The sequence below is a fragment of the Aythya marila genome (assembly GCF_965140915.1).
Source record: "Aythya marila genome assembly, chromosome: 27".
Taxonomy (NCBI): Eukaryota; Metazoa; Chordata; class Aves; order Anseriformes; family Anatidae; genus Aythya; species Aythya marila.
Genome location: NC_139068.1, coordinates 2,245,448 through 2,263,777, shown reverse-complemented (window position 1 = coordinate 2,263,777; position 18,330 = coordinate 2,245,448). Strand labels below are relative to the sequence as shown.

The 18,330-nt window shown below is 47.8% G+C and overlaps 1 protein-coding gene across 1 annotated transcript; it reads right to left on the bottom strand.

Annotated features, from left to right (window-relative positions):
- Positions 1-695: 695 nt before the first annotated feature.
- Positions 696-16,550, bottom strand: RAB11B (RAB11B, member RAS oncogene family). Its single transcript, XM_082780100.1, has 5 exons — positions 16,410-16,550; positions 10,319-10,514; positions 8,269-8,462; positions 6,717-6,797; positions 696-2,506 (listed from the first exon to the last, which is right to left on the bottom strand). The coding sequence occupies exons 1-5, from the start codon at positions 16,447-16,449 to the stop codon at positions 2,361-2,363; spliced, it is 657 nt and encodes a 218-aa protein (XP_082636226.1). The 5' UTR covers positions 16,450-16,550; the 3' UTR covers positions 696-2,360.
- Positions 16,551-18,330: the final 1,780 nt, after the last annotated feature.

Genomic DNA, 18,330 nt, shown 5'->3' with positions numbered 1-18,330 from the left:
TGGGGGGCACAGAGCAGCCCTCACAGCAGAGCCTCCCCCAGGGTCAAAAACCAAAGGAAAGCTCTTTGAGGAGGCCGGGAAGCAGCCAGGCTGCGTCTCAGCCTCATACAGCAGTCGATCAGCTCAATGAACTCCCTGTCAAGAACAGGATTTGGAAAGCAAACACATTGACACGGCACCCTAGACCAGAAGGCTTCTAAACTGCATGATTATTCACACCACTCAACTCATTTATTAGAAGTTCAACAATTAAAGGTTCAACAATCAAGGAGCCCAGCTCCTCCCGTGGCCACCTGCTCTTAAAGGAGAGATTTTTCAGTATCTCCGCGTTCCCTCTCCCTGACGCCGCGCTCACCCTTCGAAATAGGACCACCAAAAAGAAGTTTCCAGCTCCCACTTGCTGCACTTCGTCCCAAGAGGATGTTATTCAAGTACATACCAAGTGCTCAAAGTGCTTCCTGTGCTGGGACACCCTTAGGACAGATTCCTGTGATGTCCAAGGAGGAATTCATACCATCATTCGCTGGGATTAGGCTGCAAGCATGCAGCCCTTTGTCTGGAGTGTATCCCCTAAACAAAGCTGAGAATGGAAAGGGTAGGCACCACCTTGGCTTTGAACTACAGCCCTCTAGGTGCATACGCTACAAAATTGAAGGCATTGGTCTGGAAATCTTACAAAAGAAAAGCCATCAGAGTTAACCGCCCTTAATTTTATTACATAACCAGACAGAACAGTTGAGACTGGAATGTCAGATTTCCCCTTCGAGCACAATTTACAGTTTCATATTTGCTTTGTATCAGAAAATACTTCAACTCGCTAACATGCAGGTAGGATTCATCAAGTGAGGCACGTTCTCCAAATCTGGAAGAATACAGAGCAAAAATTCACTGCAAATTGCTTCACTAGCCTTCAGAGAGCAGCAGATCGCCTCCAACTCTTCCTTGAGATCATTTCACCCAGTATTGCCTCGCCATAACATTCAGTGGTTACCAGAGGGATGCAAGTGTAAGAGCTAGTGAATGCTGAAAAGCCATCATCATAGAGAGTTTCCACAAGCTAGCAAGAGACTGACTACATGAAGTCGTGGTAACATTCTTCCCATTCAGCAAAACAAAATATTATAGTAGTTAACCCTGCTGACAACAGGTCTGTTACATCAGGTGAAGTACAATCATTTGAGAATTACAGTTCGCAATTCAGTAAAACAGAATAAGAGGGAAACAACAGGTTAGTAGTTCAGTGAAATCTTAATATTATGCGTTTTAGTAAAGGTCAAGAAGATTATGCACAAGGTCAATAGTGAAAGATCATGAAAAGAAAGTTTAAGATGCTATGGTTCTGCCGAAGTTTTACAAAATGTATAAAGTATTGTGTTTCTCTAACAACAACCAAACCCTTACAAGTGCAGGTATATACATGACATGAAAATATTGCTTCACTCACTCAAAACAGGGTAGGGGAGATCTAGAGAAAAAGCAGCATGCAAAAAAATTCTGGAACTAGAGAAGATCCTGCGTTCAGACACTGATCTACAGTACAAAATAAGCCTACTTGTACAGGTTGCAAACATTTTTTTTCAAAGGAATATGCTGGCACTTACTGTACAATAATGTTAACTGATTAACATAAGCCATGAATAAATATTAAACCACTTCATAAAGCCTGCATAAGCAGCACAGGCATTCATGGTGGCAGAAAAAGCAATGCAGACATACTTCATTGTTCCCAAATAAAACAAGGATAGAGAAAGATTTCCCAAGCAGGAAACGGTAAACTACACAGCCAGACTAACTGTATTAGGGGTAATTACATATTAAGTAATGTTATTTTCAACACCTTTCTTATGTGTGTGCAGCCACTAAAACCTCACTGTGAGACTTCATCAGGACAGAAAACAGAGCATTTGGTAGGATAGCTATTTTCTTTTAATTTCTCCCCTATGTTTACAGAAACGTGAGAGAAAAATCTGACTATGGGAGGAAAAAACCTTGTAACCTAAATGTAGTTATTTCTTCAACTGTTATAGTCAAGACCCCATGGCTTCTCTCCCAGAAAGAAAACCCAGAACCATTTGAGGAGAGTGTTTCATGGGATAATATCCAGCAGCAGATGTTCCAACACAAACATGTCTATCAGATCAGTGCCAACATTTCAAGCCCAAAAGTCATCACATTCAAGGGGATTTCAGAGGCAAGGGAATGTTAGCCCTACAATTAAAGCTCTAAGATGAAAGGAGGAGCTTGGGATGGGGTAAAGGAGGGGAGAGGGGGTCACTGAATCACAGGAGATAAAGAAGTGCACACAAGTTTCTAAATGAAGCACAGACGAAGTGAGGGGCACAAGAGTCATCTACAGGAGGTCACAGGTTCTGACAGCACTGGAGTTTGTTGGATTTCTGTCCATCGGTGGTTGGTGGGACACTGATATCGACTACGTTGTTGCCAGGAGACTCATCGTGTGCAGACCGATCTGCAATCTGCTTCTGCGAAACAATGCGGTAGATTTCTGAAATGAGAACAGACTTGTTAGAGCCTAGGAAGAGACTCTCTTCAACAGAGCATGTGCACGTCTCACAGCAAGCTGTCAATGAAGATGGTTGAACCCAGGAAGGAGAAGATTTTAACTTGGGAGCTGTGAAAAGGAATCTGGTCTGAGCAGCTGTGCAGTGTAACATCTGGCTGGCTTTCCAGCTCTGTAATGGATACTCCAGCTCTGCCTGGAAAAATTAGCAACACAAGATTCCTTACTGTCTTCCACGACAGCTACTTCCTATGTTCCTATGTTCTTTGCAATGATTCCATGAACATGGATATTACTAAAATGCTTGTTAAATGAGAAAGGAGCAGCAATGCTCGTTTCTAGAACAGGGAATCTTTTTTTTTTTTTTTTGATAAAAATTGGCAATGTTATCTAAAACATTATTCAACAGGATGCTTGCAAAACATCGCCATGCAGCAGCAATGACAGCATCTAGTTCACCCTTTAGCTTCTGGCAAGCTGTCCCTACCAAGTGACAGAAACACTCGTTCCTCTCTGTAACAATTCATTTTTCTCACCTATGGCAGTAAAAAAGACACGAGGTCCCGTAAGGCCCCATACTGATCTGAAAATGCCTTTCCTGAAAGAATTGATTTCTTTGACTCAAATTATGCCTGAAAGCACAGGGATTCACGAAGCCATAACTGCTGAAGAGAGACTGCCAGGTTAGCTTTCAGAAACAAACCATCACAACTGCGGAGTCAGTAAAAATAAGTCAAGTTGAAATATTTTTAAATCATTTATTTCGCTGCCTAAGTCCTCGTTCCAACTTCCCTCCATTGTAACACAGGAAAAGGGCAAGCACCTCCCTGGAAGTCTGCGGTAAATATTATGGCCACATTCATAGAGCCACAGCCTCAAAACAGCAACAGCCAAGTCTTTATCAAAGATTAAAAATCACGGGGAATTGTGAAGCTTTGTTTGGGTGTTTTTTGTTTTTTTTGTTTTGTTTTGTTTGCATTTGAAAGAATCTGCACATATTTACTCTGTTTCAAATCGAATCTTTTAACCCAAGACTGATCCCCTTGCTACCTTCAGCCCCTTTTTGCTGTTAGGGAAAAGGAGAGACAATGACATCCACCCTCTTTTGTGCTCAGTGGTGAATTTTAATACTAGCTGTTCAGAGTTATTACCAAAACCTCCCTCAAACTGGTGGCCACCAAGGGAACTCCTGTCCTGCTGCTCCTTTCCCTCCAAGTTGACCATGGTCTCACCCAGCTCACAGCACATTTTTTGTTTCTTTTCCTTCCTCAGAGGGATGACTGCCCCCCGGTAGGAACAGCCTTTTTAGGGCTACTCAGCCACACTAGCTACATCCCCACTGTACCTCAGCTGGCCAATCTCAGCACCCTTGGAAGCCCAGGATGCTGCCAAGAGGCTGTGCTTCGAGTTCAGTTTGCCCAGGCCTGACCTCAGCTCAAGTTCTGGCTCCTGAAGCACCTTATCTGTTACAGAAGACAGCACTGGACAGCTCTCTCCTAGAAGAACCTTTGGCCATCTTCTCTACCCCGGGTCAGTCTTGGGACAACACTGCAAGGAAAGTACAGGATGGATGGTGACAGCTGAGCAGAGCACAGACCCCACTGACAGCACAGATCCCACCGACAGTTCCAGGCAGGCTGCCTCGGGTCCAGCCAAGAAAAGGCAATGTGCCTGCTCTCAAGGCTGCCCTGCTCAGGCCCTAGGCAGTTTTCTCTTCTCCACAGCTTTGTCTTAATAGCAATATCCTCCAATGACTTCACCAGCAGCTCTGGTAACATCCAAATCCTGCTGGGCAGGAGAATGTAACCAATTTTAAGTCTATGCTTTTTTTTTTTTTTTTTTTTAGAAGCAGCTTAGCTATCCTTTTTTCTCCTGCCTGCCTCCTTCTTGGTCATCTTCCTCCCACTGCAACACGCTTTTGGTATCAGCAGAGCTGGGCAGCACCAGACCTACTGATCCTCTTCTCCCTGCTTACCCCCACACCTCTGTGAAACAAGCCTGAGAAAGAATTCAGGTTTCACCCACAGAATTCAGTGTTGAAACTCAGCTCTCTTCCTAGTAATAGGTCCTCATTTGCCTGTAATCAAGGAACAGTAACAAAAAACGCATTTTTTGGTCAGTGTCCAACAACCAACGTACACCAGACACTTCCTGATCACCAAGCAGCACCAGAACAACGGCTCCTTCCCATCTACCTGCCACCAGTATCACCAGTATCTCCTCACAACAAAGCTCAGAAAATGGTCACCTTGAGGGGCAGTAGGACACAAATTAGGCACAACCTCACCAAACGGCATACGGGGGGGAGAACACAGAAATAGTTTATCCTCCCAAAACTCAGCTATGGTAAGGAAAAGCCAGGAACTGGACCTCACCCAGTGTCCATGTCATGGATCTTAAAGAGCTTTTCAAGAGAGAGTACAAACAAGCTGACAAATTGTATGGATTTTTCTCCCCTCTAAGAAAAGATTCAGACTGCATGAGGCAGACGGAGGTAGCACGGTAATTCAATGCCTCTTTGACAGCTCTCTTCCTACTTAAGTCAAACTGAAATTTAAAGATTTTTTTGCTAATTACCCATTACTTCCAATTCTGCTTTTAGGAGCCTAAGACTATGCCTTCAAACATCAGCAGGTAACTTCCCTGTCACATCAAATAGCATTTTGAGACTGGACTAACAAAGAGCGTAGCTATAGAGTAAATTCCTCCTTATCCATTAAAAAAAAAAAAAAAAAAGGTGCCAGAACATCCCTCAGCATAGAATTCCTCATAATATGACTACTGCAGAACACAGAGTGAAGGCAGAGCCTCTGACAGCAGAGATGCTTGAGTTTACTGGGGTTTGTTAGCTCCAGCTCAGCAGGCCCGTGCTGCCTTCCTTCAAACATGCTCGGATGTGCCTGCACCATGGTTCCCAGAAATCTGCTTCCAAGGATTAGCTCGGGCTCTGAGCTACCCAACTGCAGAGAGTCACTTCAGAGTGGTGCCAAAATAATGCATCCCCTGGAAGACAGAGCGCTCGAGCACGCAGTGCTGACACACCCCAGCACCTCATGCAAACCAGCAGCTAACTGAAGTTAGAGTAGGGTCATGCCAGACCCATTGCAGAAGTTCCCCACCCAACTATACCCCAAAAAGTCACTCAAATAAGCACTGCTTATCTCAGCGGAGTTATCTGAAGCATCTCTCTTGCTCCGTGTGCTTCCCACTTTCGCAGCCTGCAGCCTGCACACCTCCCAGTATGCATCCTTCTTGCTCCTGCTACCCGCTGACCATACCACTCATACTTCTGGGCCCACCTCACTGTCAGGGAAACAGCAAGTTCCTCACGTGTTGTATTTAGCATAAAACTGAGCTGCACTCTTCCAGAAGCCAAATAAGTGCTCAGCTTCAGTTTGCAAAACACCAGCTGGAAACCCCTGTGAGCTAATCAGCGGAAGGGCTTTCATCACGCCTTTCATCATTCCTCCCCCCCTGTTTTTTTTGCCTAGTACAGCAAGGAGGACTTGGTGTATCTACAGTAATAAAGCTTTGCTGGTGACTTCTAGGTCTCATGCAGCAGGGCACTCCCTTATTCCAGGAGCAAGAAGATACATGCAGAAAACAAGTCCCACCTAAAGGAATGGAAATGCTTTTGTCCTATTTCAGACAGGGGCTTGGCAAGTAGGATAATGCTACTACCTGGAGTACCTCTGATACTACGCACAGTGGATCCACTGCATAAGCCACGTGGTATTCCCACAGCGAGTCCTGAAATTGCAACCAGACACCATGCACTCATCTACACCACTTACACACGCCGAGGAACATTCCTGGGCAGAGGAAATCAGGATCCTTGGCTTCATTTTGGCCCGTGACTGCTATCACATTCGCAGACGATTCCTGGGACTGCTAGGGGACATTCCCAGAAGGCAGCCTGCGTACCACTACGCTGTTGGTGCATAGCTGCATGCAACCCTTACAACAAACCAACTACAATGACATCAGGAGCCTACAACATCTCCAGATTCCTTGGCAGAAAGGCACGTGGGGTTTGAGAGCAAGAACACAAGGTAAGATCAGGTGGTTTGCAAACAAATCATCATTCCCAGCATTCCCAACATTCATTTCCAAAACAGTCTTGATAGCTGCAAACAGTGCCCGTGAAAAAGGATCACTACCTCAGCAGGTCCTCTCAATCCCTAACAAACCATACCTGTAAGGATGTTCTTGAAGGCTTCTTCTACATTTGTTGAATCCAGAGCAGAAGTTTCAATAAAAGATAAGTTATTTTTTTCTGTAATAAACAACAAGTGGTTCAGTTAAGAATCTTAAAAACACTTTATTTTTGCTTTTATTTGGGGTTTTCACCTTTATTTCTTTAGGCCAAGTCAGCCAAGACCTAGGTTCCCCTCCCTCCCCCCCAGTTACAATGGGAGCAATTAGGTGCACCACTTAATCAGCTACAAGCCTTTCAGCAGCAGCACCTTTGACCACTGCCTCTCCACAGCGTGAGAATATTTTCCTCACTGCACTCATTTAGTCAAGCAATGCGTTTTCTCCAGCCTCACACAATATTATTCCCATCTGGCTGCAGATCACTCCTAGAAGTGCCTTCAGCAAGAGCACAGGCTAACACGTGTTAGCTGAAAGGGGAATCAAAATACTCCTCTGCATCCCAAACCAGATCAATAGATCTAAGCTATCTTAAGCAGACCCTGCCTCCAAACTACAGTAAACCTCCTGGTGATACAATCTATTTTTTTTCCTTGCCTTTTGGAATGCAAAAGATATATCTACACATAGTTAACAACTGTGATGAGCAACCAAACATCCAGCCTGGAGTGGCACAGCACTACCCAGACACAGGCATACAGGCAGAGCAACTGCAACACCTGTACCACCATGAGATATTTAAAACAGCCTTAGTAGGAAGTTAGGGGCAAAAAGTAAGTTGCTGAACCAAATCATCACAGCAATGCTCTATTCAGAGTGTCTACCAAATTTGTTATGACTCTTTCATTCATTTGAAAATTTAAAGCAGCTTCACTAAACACAGGGCACTCGCTTACTAGCAAATTTCAGAAAAATGATTATATTCCTAAAAGGAATTTAAAAGCTGTGTATTTAAATTCCAGCTCAAACCTGACAGCCACACAACAGTAAATTGAATGTCCATTGGCCTATACAGGCAAAAAGAATATTTGACCAATCTTCTGTAAGGTAAGGAAGAAAAAGAAGTAATGCAGAGGGAGCAGCTCACATCACCAACTAGACTTTTCCCAACAATTGGTTATCTCCAGGTCTGATTATCATTGCATTTCAATGAAACCAGATGACACTACTACACACATTAGTGCTCTGGAGCAGAAACACCATCTAAGAGAAGGTTCAGAATTCATTTGCAGTTCTCCATAGAACCAGGCCTCTAGGAAGGAGGGAAAGACATTTTGCATTGTGATATTTTATATTTATATTGTGCTATTTTCTCCTCTAAACATTGCTTACTGTTTCTAGCCTTGCTAGAGGACATGTTTATGCTTCAGATATCAGGCAGCTCAAGGACGGCGCTTCACAAACATGTCCTACCAACAGATTTAAAAAAAAAATCCACCATAAACTATTAATAAGCCAGGATATTTTCATTTACAAAGTCTTAAATATCTTTTTTTTTAGGCCAAAACAAAACTTAAGGTAAAAGTTCAGTCCTGGACAACAACAACACACAAGTTCAGAAAGCACCAGCCCAGAACACACTGCCTACAAACCTGCAAAAGCCCGGGCCTCATCGGTGGGCACAGCTCTCAGATGGCGGAGGTCGCTCTTATTACCCACCAGCATGATGACAATGTTGTTGTCTGCATGATCTCTGAGCTCCTTTAGCCAACGCTCCACGTTCTCGTAGGTGAGATGTTTGGCAATGTCATAGACGAGAAGGGCCCCAACGGCACCACGGTAATACCTGGAACCACAAAAGGCACCCGTCTTTAGAGAAATTATCCGTGTTACACCAAACCTCCTACCTGCTTCTTCTATGCTGTTCACTACTAAAAAAGCAAAAAACGTTCCCTCCCATTTAGAAAGTTGTGCTGATGCTAATACTGTTGGTTTTTTGTTTTTTTTTCCTTTAAAAACTATCTCCTAAAAACAAGTTCCAAATGCTATTTTTAATGGCATTTCTAGAAAATTTAAATGCATTTAACAAAATGAAGACTGCAGAAGATATGATGCTTTTGGTCTACTAAAACAATGCATTTCAGAGTCAGCACTATGAGAAGGTTTTTGTGAAGTTATAGCTTATCTTTCAACTAGGAAAGATAATCCCTAGTAAAATGTATTTGTTGCTGATCTTCCAAATATCTCCTGCCCCTCTAAAAAATTGAGAGGGAGGCTATACTAACACATCCACAAGCCTGTAACCTAAAAAGTTTGCTCCCTCAGGGCAAACTGGGGCAGGTCTTAGCCCATTTCAACTCAAGCCAAGAGCTCAAGACAGCATAACCAACCTAGATCAGGTCCCTATGATGTCCATACAATCCCACCACTACTCCTCTGCTCTGCCAGCACCTGTGCAGCAATCACTGAACCGATTCAGAGCACCAAGTCAGCAGAAAACACACGCTTTTTACTGCTGGTTGGCCTTCTGCTGGCTTAGCAAGCTGAACTGGCCTAGCAATGTGTCAGGCAAGAGCCTGCACCAGCAAAAGGAGAGACAGCATCACAGGACTTAGTTTCTGCTAAACTTTTACAGCAGCAAGAACACAAAAACACTTGAGAAAAAACAAACTAGCAACTCTAAAAAAAAAAATGCAAGTTGAACTCACCACTTATCTCCTCCTGCATTAATTTACTTTTGCATTCCTTCTCTACAGATTATTCCCTTTGGTCTGTGCTCTTCTATTTTTCTCCCATCTGTTTTGCCTTACCCTATCCACCTCAGCAAGAGAAACTCCCCTCATCTTAAATTTAATATAAATGGCTCAATCTGTGCATTAGTCAGGATGAAGTTTGAACCTTTAAACAGTGACACCCATCTGTAACATTAACATCTCAACCCCATGATCAGAATATATTCTGGATAAGCAAGCCTGCCAATAGTTTTCTTCCTCTAAAAGATACTTCTGCCTACTATCTGCATAGAAACAAATCCAATCAGAGGTTACATATTAAGGCACTGTCTGGACTAACAAAGTGCCCCAAAAGCTGCTCAGCATCCCCTGTTTTAAACAGGGACGTGCCCATTGCTGCAGTCAGCATAACCAGAGGTAATTTACATTTACTGGGTGTTCAGCAGGCACTCTTGGACCTAATTTTCAGGGCCGTGACTAATTCCAACTCACTGAGATTTAAAGGGAGTCTGTGGCTGCAGACTGTCCTAAAAATGCCTTCAATTGCAAGATTGAGGCGGTAATGAAGACCAGAAGGCACCTGCAGTACAGTAAGTTGCCATACCTAGACCCAAACTTCATGCACAACAGCACCCAGCTTCTATCAGAAATGACACTCCACGTGATGAAGACAGCACACTGAGGGCAGGTAAAAAAAAAAAAACAGAACAAAAAAAAACAGCCACAAGACTCAGATTTCCCAGACTTAAGATTTAAGGTGTCATTTATCTATAAAAATATCACTAGAATCTAAAACTTATTTTCATTGTATTAATCACATATCGTTATTTGTTAGCTTATGACTTGGATCTACAGCGAGGTCTGATTCCATCAGGTCCCAAATGTGTTTTATTTGTTCTCCACCTGGAGGTGCATCTGTGCTGTCTCTGCCACAATTCTGCTCTTGGCCTGAGGAAGGCACAGTACTCACGCTGAAGTAATGGCGCGGTATCGTTCCTGTCCTGCAGTGTCCCAGATCTGTGCTTTTATCGTCTTCCCATCCACCTGGATGCTCCTGGTGGCAAACTCCACCCCAATGGTGCTCTTGCTTTCCAGGTTGAACTCATTGCGCGTGAAGCGTGACAGAAGATTACTCTTCCCAACTCCGGAGTCTCCAATCAACACAACTGGAAGAAAAAGCATTATTTTCAGAATTAGTTCTTCGCACCAGTATTTTCATGGAGCAGTAGTGCTACCTGGCTGCTACACTGCCTCGCAGGCAAGCCCCAGAGATGTACAGCCGGATAAATGTAGGAGAAAGTTACATCGACAACACCTCGGATTTCACTACTCACAGCTTGCTTCCCCAGCCCCAAAACAGCCCCAAACCTTTTCATTGCGCACAGCTGCTCAGTTCCTCAGAGATGGAAATGAGAAACAGCAAGAGCAATAGCCAACAGCTCAGCGGTGCCTGGGAGGAACCACACCACCACCAGTAATTAGGGGCAACAAGGTGTCCCCGTCACATCCAACCTTTTGCAGAGGAAGGCTGCAACCCCCCCCTTTGAGAAACATTTGTCAAGAGCACAACACCCAGCTACCTGCCTGCCAAGAGCCTCTGCACTGTATAGGCTGCTCTGTTTTTACTAAAAAACACACACACACACAAAAAAAACAACCACTAAGTAAATAATTGCTTGCAGTCCCTGCTGGGGTCACATGTGTGTTGTATTTTAATGATTTAATCCATCAATATGTTCCCCACAAAAAGGGGAGAGCAAAATACAGCTGATACTACCAACAAGGCACAAAACAAACCCGAACTTCATCCAGCAGGACGAGCTCTGGATGGCATGAGAAGTAAAGGATGAGCTAAAAATCTCTGCCTCCGCACAAGGTGTTGCCATGTTAACAGGAAAACATTAGTGCAGGGAGATTTTTAGCACATGAAAGGCAGCTGCGCTGAGAAGAATTATGGCAATAAAAGGTACATCTCATGGTAGAAGTTCCCCTGCTTTGGGGCTGAAGCTCCCTGCCGACCCCGACGTACCCCTTCCCCACCTCTGGTCCAGCAGGCTGCTTCCTCACCGGGCTCTCCTCCTCGACAGCCCCAGTATCTGTCACACCAGGGGCTTCTCCGTGCTGCTAAAGCAACTACATGCATGTTCTTAAATCCCTGTGTTCATTATTGCTTGCTCTGCTCAGCAAAGAGAAATGAGACTACAACCCATTGAGCCACCCTCCCGTAGTCCCAGCAAGCCCCCCATGTTTGGCTTTGGGTATTGGAGCTAACAGCTCGAGCAGAAGAAAGGCACTCTCAGTCAGACTTCTTTAACCTTGGGAATATTCCCTCCTTCTGTTTAAACTGCAGATTTGTTGTTCTTTCTCATTTTTATTTGTTTTTTGTACAGAAAAGCAGGCACGGGCAGAAGACCCTCCTGCTCCATCCACCACAAACCACAGAATACTTCTCGCTACAACTTTGGCTGCAAACTGATCTCATCTCAGTGTTATTTCAGATTTGCTTTTTGTTTTCCAACGCTCAGGCCATTGTTTCAGGCTACGGATTTGGCAGCACACTCTCCAGCTCCCATACCCGCCCCCCCAACACAACCGAGCATTCCCTAACTCTTGCTGTACCCCTCCTCGCTGTGCTGCACCAGCTCCTGAGCTGCACCAGGAGACCGCTGAAACGCTCCGGATTCAGCCACCGGCCCTTCATCCAGCTGACAGCACGGACAGACGGACAATTGTACCCGCACAGCTGAAAATCCAAACACAAGCAAGGCAGGAACGGGCAGCCAGAAGATCGGGTGGTGGCAAGGAGCCACGGCTCCCCACCCGGGACGGCTCAAACCAGCTCCATGCAGCTCTGGCTTCACTCGCAAGCAGCCTACGGCATTTTTTTATATATATACATTTTTTTTTTTTCAGGCATGAGAATAGATAAAAAAAAATCTCAGTTCTAACTCTAGGACTGTCAGTTTATTTTCCAGACCAGTGCTTCTCACCCCTACCCAAACTCATCCCACTGAGCACTGTGGGGACGGGCCGCAGGTCACCCATTTCGTACAGCGATTGCTGGCTTGTGGGGGCTGCACCCCACAGCAGAAACCTGGCCGCAAGAGTATAAATCACACAGGCTAGCCCAGCTTGACAAAAACTCAAAGCTTTCAGTTGCTTCTAACAGGAGTTACCTTCTAATGAAGCCACAGCTCAGGAAGGCACAGCCAGCTCTCCAGGTCACATCCATCTTCCACCCTCTGGTGTTTTAAAATCACCAATTTCAAGCCTGAACTCCGCAAATGGCTCTTGGGTCATTAGCTCCATTTGCTGCAGGAAGAAAATTCAGGGTGTCTCGTGCCACTTTAGCTGGTTACCTGCCGCTGCTGCAAGCTGGCTACCTTCAGAGCAGCAGCGTCCCTTTACCAGGCTGTTCCCACTCCAACAGAGCTGCTCAGAGCAGCTTTGAGATGTCACCGAATGCAGAAGTGACAAAGAAAGGCAGTCAGGTGCAAAGTCAGCACCAAAAGCAATGTTCTCTCTGCCTCACAGTCTGCAAGTGCTTCTTGCTTGATTAATGGTCACGATCAAGAATTAGCGTTTTCTCTTGCAGCTGAAGAACACAAAGAAGCCCATGTCTCTATTTTCTCCAGGAATCGAGCAGGAAGACACCTTTGAACTTCAGGACAAAAGCAAATCGAACTTGGGGAAGTTCCTCTACTTGGAAACTGCTCACTAGACAGGACTGCGTGTCAGAATGCACAAACCTGAACAGAGCTCAAGTCCCAAATCAAATGCAGGAGCATGAACCCTCGCTACATCTCTCACTGAAATCACTCTCCTCAAACAGCCTCTGGGCCACGCTGCTAAGGGAAAGGCACGCTGGTTTTGACTCGGACATGATCTGAAACAGTCAGTCCTCATCAGATGGGGAAGTACAAAAGCAAGCCACTCGCAGTGCCCAGTTCGCATCCCGAACTGCAGTGCCCCTCCTTTAGCCCTTCCTGATTTTATTTCTCCTCCCCTGCCCTGTGTCCATTTGCTGCTCACCATTCACCACATCGCCCCGCCATCAACTGCAAAGCATCAGAGGCCTCTCCTAACGCCTCCGTGTCAGCAGCACGGGCACCATGCCTCGGTTCTGGGCCTTAGGAAAGGGAAAACTCCAGCACAGACCTACAGGGCAGAGCACAGCGCCTCTCCGCACATCACCCGTCACGCCTCGGGATCCTGGCACGAAGCAAACGAAAGAATTAAAAACCTGGCGCAACCCTTCCATGGTAAGGGAAATGGAAACGTGAAGTTTATTATATAATTATAAACAGAAGAGTTCATTCGGCTGGCAAAGGGAGAATATTGCTCTGCACAACGCGGAGGATTAAGACTCGAGCAGAGCCCACATCAGCAGAGTTCGTTATAAATATTAAGTACGCAGGATTGGCAGGTATTGATGAATAACGCGACACACATTTGATTTTAATAAGCAGAGCCCTCATTAGCCTTACGCTCTAATCAGAGTGGCGCAATCTCCCACAAAGGTAAAAGCAAGCTTTTCCCTATGGGTGCTGTTTTCCTTCCTTTTTCACGAGCCAGCACGTCTGCACAATCTCAAATTTAATTCTTTAAAGAAACGCCGATAGCATCTATCTTCCCGAGAGGACACCCGACGCAGAGATCGCACTTCAATAGGTACAAGGCTTCCCATAGTTCGACAGCTATTAAAACGTCAAATTCTACCCCGGACCCAAACCACTCGAAACTCAACATGAGGAGATCATTGCTTTTTTAACAACATTTTGTTTCGATCGATAAAATGAGCAGTTCTGGCTGTAGGGGTGCATGCAGAAGGAAGGGAAATTGCACATAACGATAAAGGGGAGCCAGTTTAGCAGAGCAGCTTTGACTAAAACCACATTCGCATCCCCAGAGTACCACCAAACCTCAAATTAGGTTTGACCTCTGCGTGCTACACCCGATAAGCCAATAATGTGTGTCTTTTCTACTGCCCTACTGAAGCGGCCAGTCCTAGAGCACAAAGTGGCTGACGACACCAGTCGTCATTCTCTTGCATGAGGGAATCCTAAGAGCAGGGAGCCAGCTGCGTGGGGAAATTATTACTACCAACTCCTTCGCTGTTTTCATCCCTGAGCAATTGTTTCTTACAGCATTTCTTACAAAGGATGCTCCCAACAAATGGGGCTCTGCCTTTTGAACTCTTCATAAAGCTGCTTAATATATTCTGTGCTCCACGGCAGAAGTCAAGCTCCTATACAAGCAGTTCCAGATCTTCCACTACATAAAAAGCTAAAAACTGGATTCAGCAGCAGCCGTCCCTAAATAATATTACAACGTGAGGATGATCATTTCTTCAAGTGCAACTGTGAAGGCTGAAGTCAGATTTCCTTTGGAAACGGGGCTGAAGAAATGGTCAGAAATTAAAGTCAACCTCAGAGGTAAGGAAATGAAATGAATCCTTCCCAGCCAGCAACCACCCCCTCCACCACCATCCCCATCTCTGACCACCATGTGCCTGACAGAGAAGAGTTCAAACACCATCTGTGGAGCAAAGAAGGGGCTAGACCAGAACTCAATCAACCCCTGGACATTGATTTTTTTCATTATGTCAATTCCCCTTGATATTTAATTCCATTACAGGAGGGGCAAGGAGGGAAAACAAGGGGAGTTGATCCTCTTCGTTTTCTTATTATAGTGGAGATCGCATCCCACTTGATCTTGTTTACATTTGCCACTTCTCGTCCGGTCCTAAAAAGCCCAGAAGGAAGGAAGGAAGGAAAGACAACTAGATAGGGAAGGGGTTTTTGTGTTGTTTTGTTTTATTATTTAACAATAACACAACTACCCCTACCCAAGACACAGAAAAGAACAATCCTCTCCCCCACGTTTCATTAATTTAAGTGCTACAAAGTGTGCCAAGTCAATTTGCTGTATCAACACAACAGCATGGTCCCTGCCCAAATAGCTTTAGGTTGTGTCACTCCCGATAAAATTAAAATCACATTTCAAAGCAGCAGAAGTGTTCCTCGGGATGAATACAGCTCTGCCTACCTAATTGACTAGTCACAGAAAGAAAGAAGAAACTAAGTTTTTAGGCTTTCAAGTTCCCAGCTATTAAACCACTTGGGAAATAGACGATGGAATGACTTCAGAAAGAAACTAGTTTCAGACCCAGACAGTTTAGCATATTTTCCGAGGCTAGAGCTCTGCTTTATGTTCTCCTCTAACTCTACCTGTAAGGGCTTTTCCTTCCCACAGTCCTGAAGCCTGTCAAACAAAGGCACCACATAGCCAAAGCCACCCAGAAATCATTTCCAGCGTGTGAGTAACCGCTCGTTCCTTTCCTCAACCGGCGAATGAAGCCTTGCTGCTGCCCTTGCCAGGGGTCACGGCCACAAAGCAAGCACCAACGTCCAGCTCCGGGGGAATTTTTCGGTGACTGCCTATGGAGAAACCCCCAGCCCCGAGGCCACCCAGCGACGGCACCCTCGGAGAGGGGCAGCTCTGCGGGTGAACCCACGGATGTCAGCAGCGGGAGACCACGGGATCAAAGAATCGTCTGGGTTGGAAGAAAGCCCCACGATCACCTGGCACAACCCAAACCACAACAGGTTGGGGAGCACGAGGCCGGCCGGCTCAGCCCAGCTGCTCCTCTCCTGGGCTGCCCCAGCTCAGCCCCAGCACCTGGGCACAACACCGGCCCCGAGCGCTCCGGGAGGCGACCCCCAGAGGGGGCCCAAGGCGAGGAGAACAAACCGGGGGCTGCCCCCACACGACGCCGACCCCCGAGGGACCCCTCAGGCAGCGGCTCCGAGGGCCGGGGGGCGCCGTGAGGCAGCAGCGAGCGGTGCCCGAGCTCCCTCAGCACCGGGGCAGGCCCTGAGGGGGGATCTGAGGGGGGGGGGGCGCCGCCTCAGCGACACCCTCAGGGCGCCGAGGCCTCGACCCCGCGGGCCTCAGGGTGGGCCCGGGGGGGCCTCGGGGTGGGCCCGAGGGGGCTCGGGGTGGGCCTGGGGGCTGCCCGCGGCCCGGCCCCGTTCACAAAGGAGGCGGCGGGGCGGTACCTTTGAAGAGGTAGTCGTACTCGTCGTCGCGGGTGCCCATGGCGATGGCGGCGCCGACCCCTCTGGCTGCCAGGCACCGAGCGCGGCCCAGCCGGGTGGGAGGAGGAGGAGGAGGAGGAGGAGGGTGTGGGGGGGCCGCTCCTCACCGCCGCAGCCTATCAGCGGCCGCCACAGCCCGCGGGAGGCGGGCGTCGCGCCGGCCCTGTGGGTTTTGTCCAATAGGAGGTCGGAGAGACGTTGAGTGGCGGGTGGAGGAGTCCAATGGGGAGGGGGGAGGTGGGGAGGGGAGGTGCTTGGCGGGCTGAGCCGGGACCCTGGGATGAGAGGAGAGGGGGCAGGGAGGGGCCGGGGAGGAGAGGGGGCGGGGGGAGAGGGGGCGGGGTCTGGGGGAGGGTGGGCGGGGTCTGGGCGAGGATGGGTGGGGCCTGAAAAAAGTGTGGGCGGGGAGTTGTTGGGGGTGGTGCCTGATTGGGCGGGGTTTGAGGGGGCGGGGCTTGAGGGGCGGGGCTTGGCGGGGCTGCGCAGCGCGGAGCTCAGTCCGCACGGAGGCGGCGTGGGGGGAGGATGGGGGGGGGAGCGGGAGGGGACCGGGGGGGACCGGGAGGGGTTGGGAGGGACTGGGGGGGGGACTGGGAGGGGACCGGGGGGGACCGGGAGGGGCTGGGAGGGGACTGGGGGTGCCACCCACCGCCTGGGCCCCCCTCAGCTTGGTGCATGACGCGGGGGTGCCTGTGCACCCCCCCCAGGCCGTGTGGCTCTGGGGTGCCCCCGACTTCTCCCAGACCTCAGAGCCCCCCAGGCCCGCAGGAGCAAGGTTTCGGGGGGTCCCGGTGTCTGCTGGTAACATGTGGGAGCCTGTGAGCAGGCAGCACCCGGCCTAACAGCTTATCTGCCAGCTCCTGCTCAGTGAAAATTATTCTTTTTTATGAACGGTAGTCTGAAAATGAGGTGAGAAACGGAGCGCGTTGCAATCACACATTGCGGTCCCACTGCCGTGCTGGGGAATTGTGTGTGGGCATCGCATAAAAGGCAACGGAAGCAGCTGGGGAGGAAAGCCATAAACGCATGGACGTGTGGGGCTCTGGGGGAGATGCTATCGCCTGGCCCAGCACAGGTTCAGGCAAATTGCTCCTCTCCGACAGACAGAGATTTCTGAGGAAGCAGGGAGGAAGTCTCTTTTCACCTTTTCTTTGTAATCTCAGTGCTCACAGAACACACGGTGTAGGGCATCAGGCTTTTAATCTGTGCAGAAGGGAGTTTTATCAACCAGGACTGCAGGAAGGCATTATCAGCTTCTCCCGTTTGTGATATTCATCCTCCCACAGGACCGCAGCCAATGGCCCTGCTGTGCAGTGACTCGAGCACTCCCAGGATATCGAGCATCCAACTGCTGAACAGCGAAATGCTATCAAGAGAAGCAGGGCTGTGATATGCCAGCTGCAGAAGCCCCTGGGGAAGGGAATTACCCTGGGATTCCCTAAGGCAAACGTCTCCCACACCTCCCTTAGCCCTGGTGAGCAGAAGTGAAACATCTCATTTTCATTATCACAAGCAGCTTAATTAGTTCTGAACTGAATCCTGGAGGGGGATTTAGCAGGAAAAAGCAAAGTTATTTCCTACTGGTTGGGATCCAAATCCCTCTCTTCTCCCCCTGCCTGGGAAATGCTGCCTTAAGTTTTGAAGAGAGAGTCCTAGGACATGCGTGTGCAGAGCTTTGATGCTGGCTGCAGGCAGTGAGATGATGTCTGGGCAGGAGGAGGATCAGTGCCCTGAGGTCCAGGGCGATGCCGAGCTATGTGTGACCCCCAAGCCCCCATTGTCAGCCCTTGGGAGTCCCCCAGGCTCATGGTGGGTTTTGCACTGGGGAATTGGCTTTGTGTCACCAAAACCAGCCACGTGTCACCAGCTGCTGCTGGAGTAA

Bases quoted from the DNA above. Each gene is read 5' to 3' on its own strand.
- RAB11B (XM_082780100.1), bottom strand. From the start codon at position 16,449: ATGGGCACCCGCGACGACGAGTACGACTACCTCTTCAAAG. The intron at 10,515-16,409 runs GTACCGCCCCGC...TTTTTCTTCCAG, and splicing joins GTACGACTACCTCTTCAAAG to TTGTGTTGATTGGAGACTCC. The intron at 8,463-10,318 runs GTGAGTACTGTG...TTGTGGTTCCAG, and splicing joins TACCGCGCCATTACTTCAGC to GTATTACCGTGGTGCCGTTG.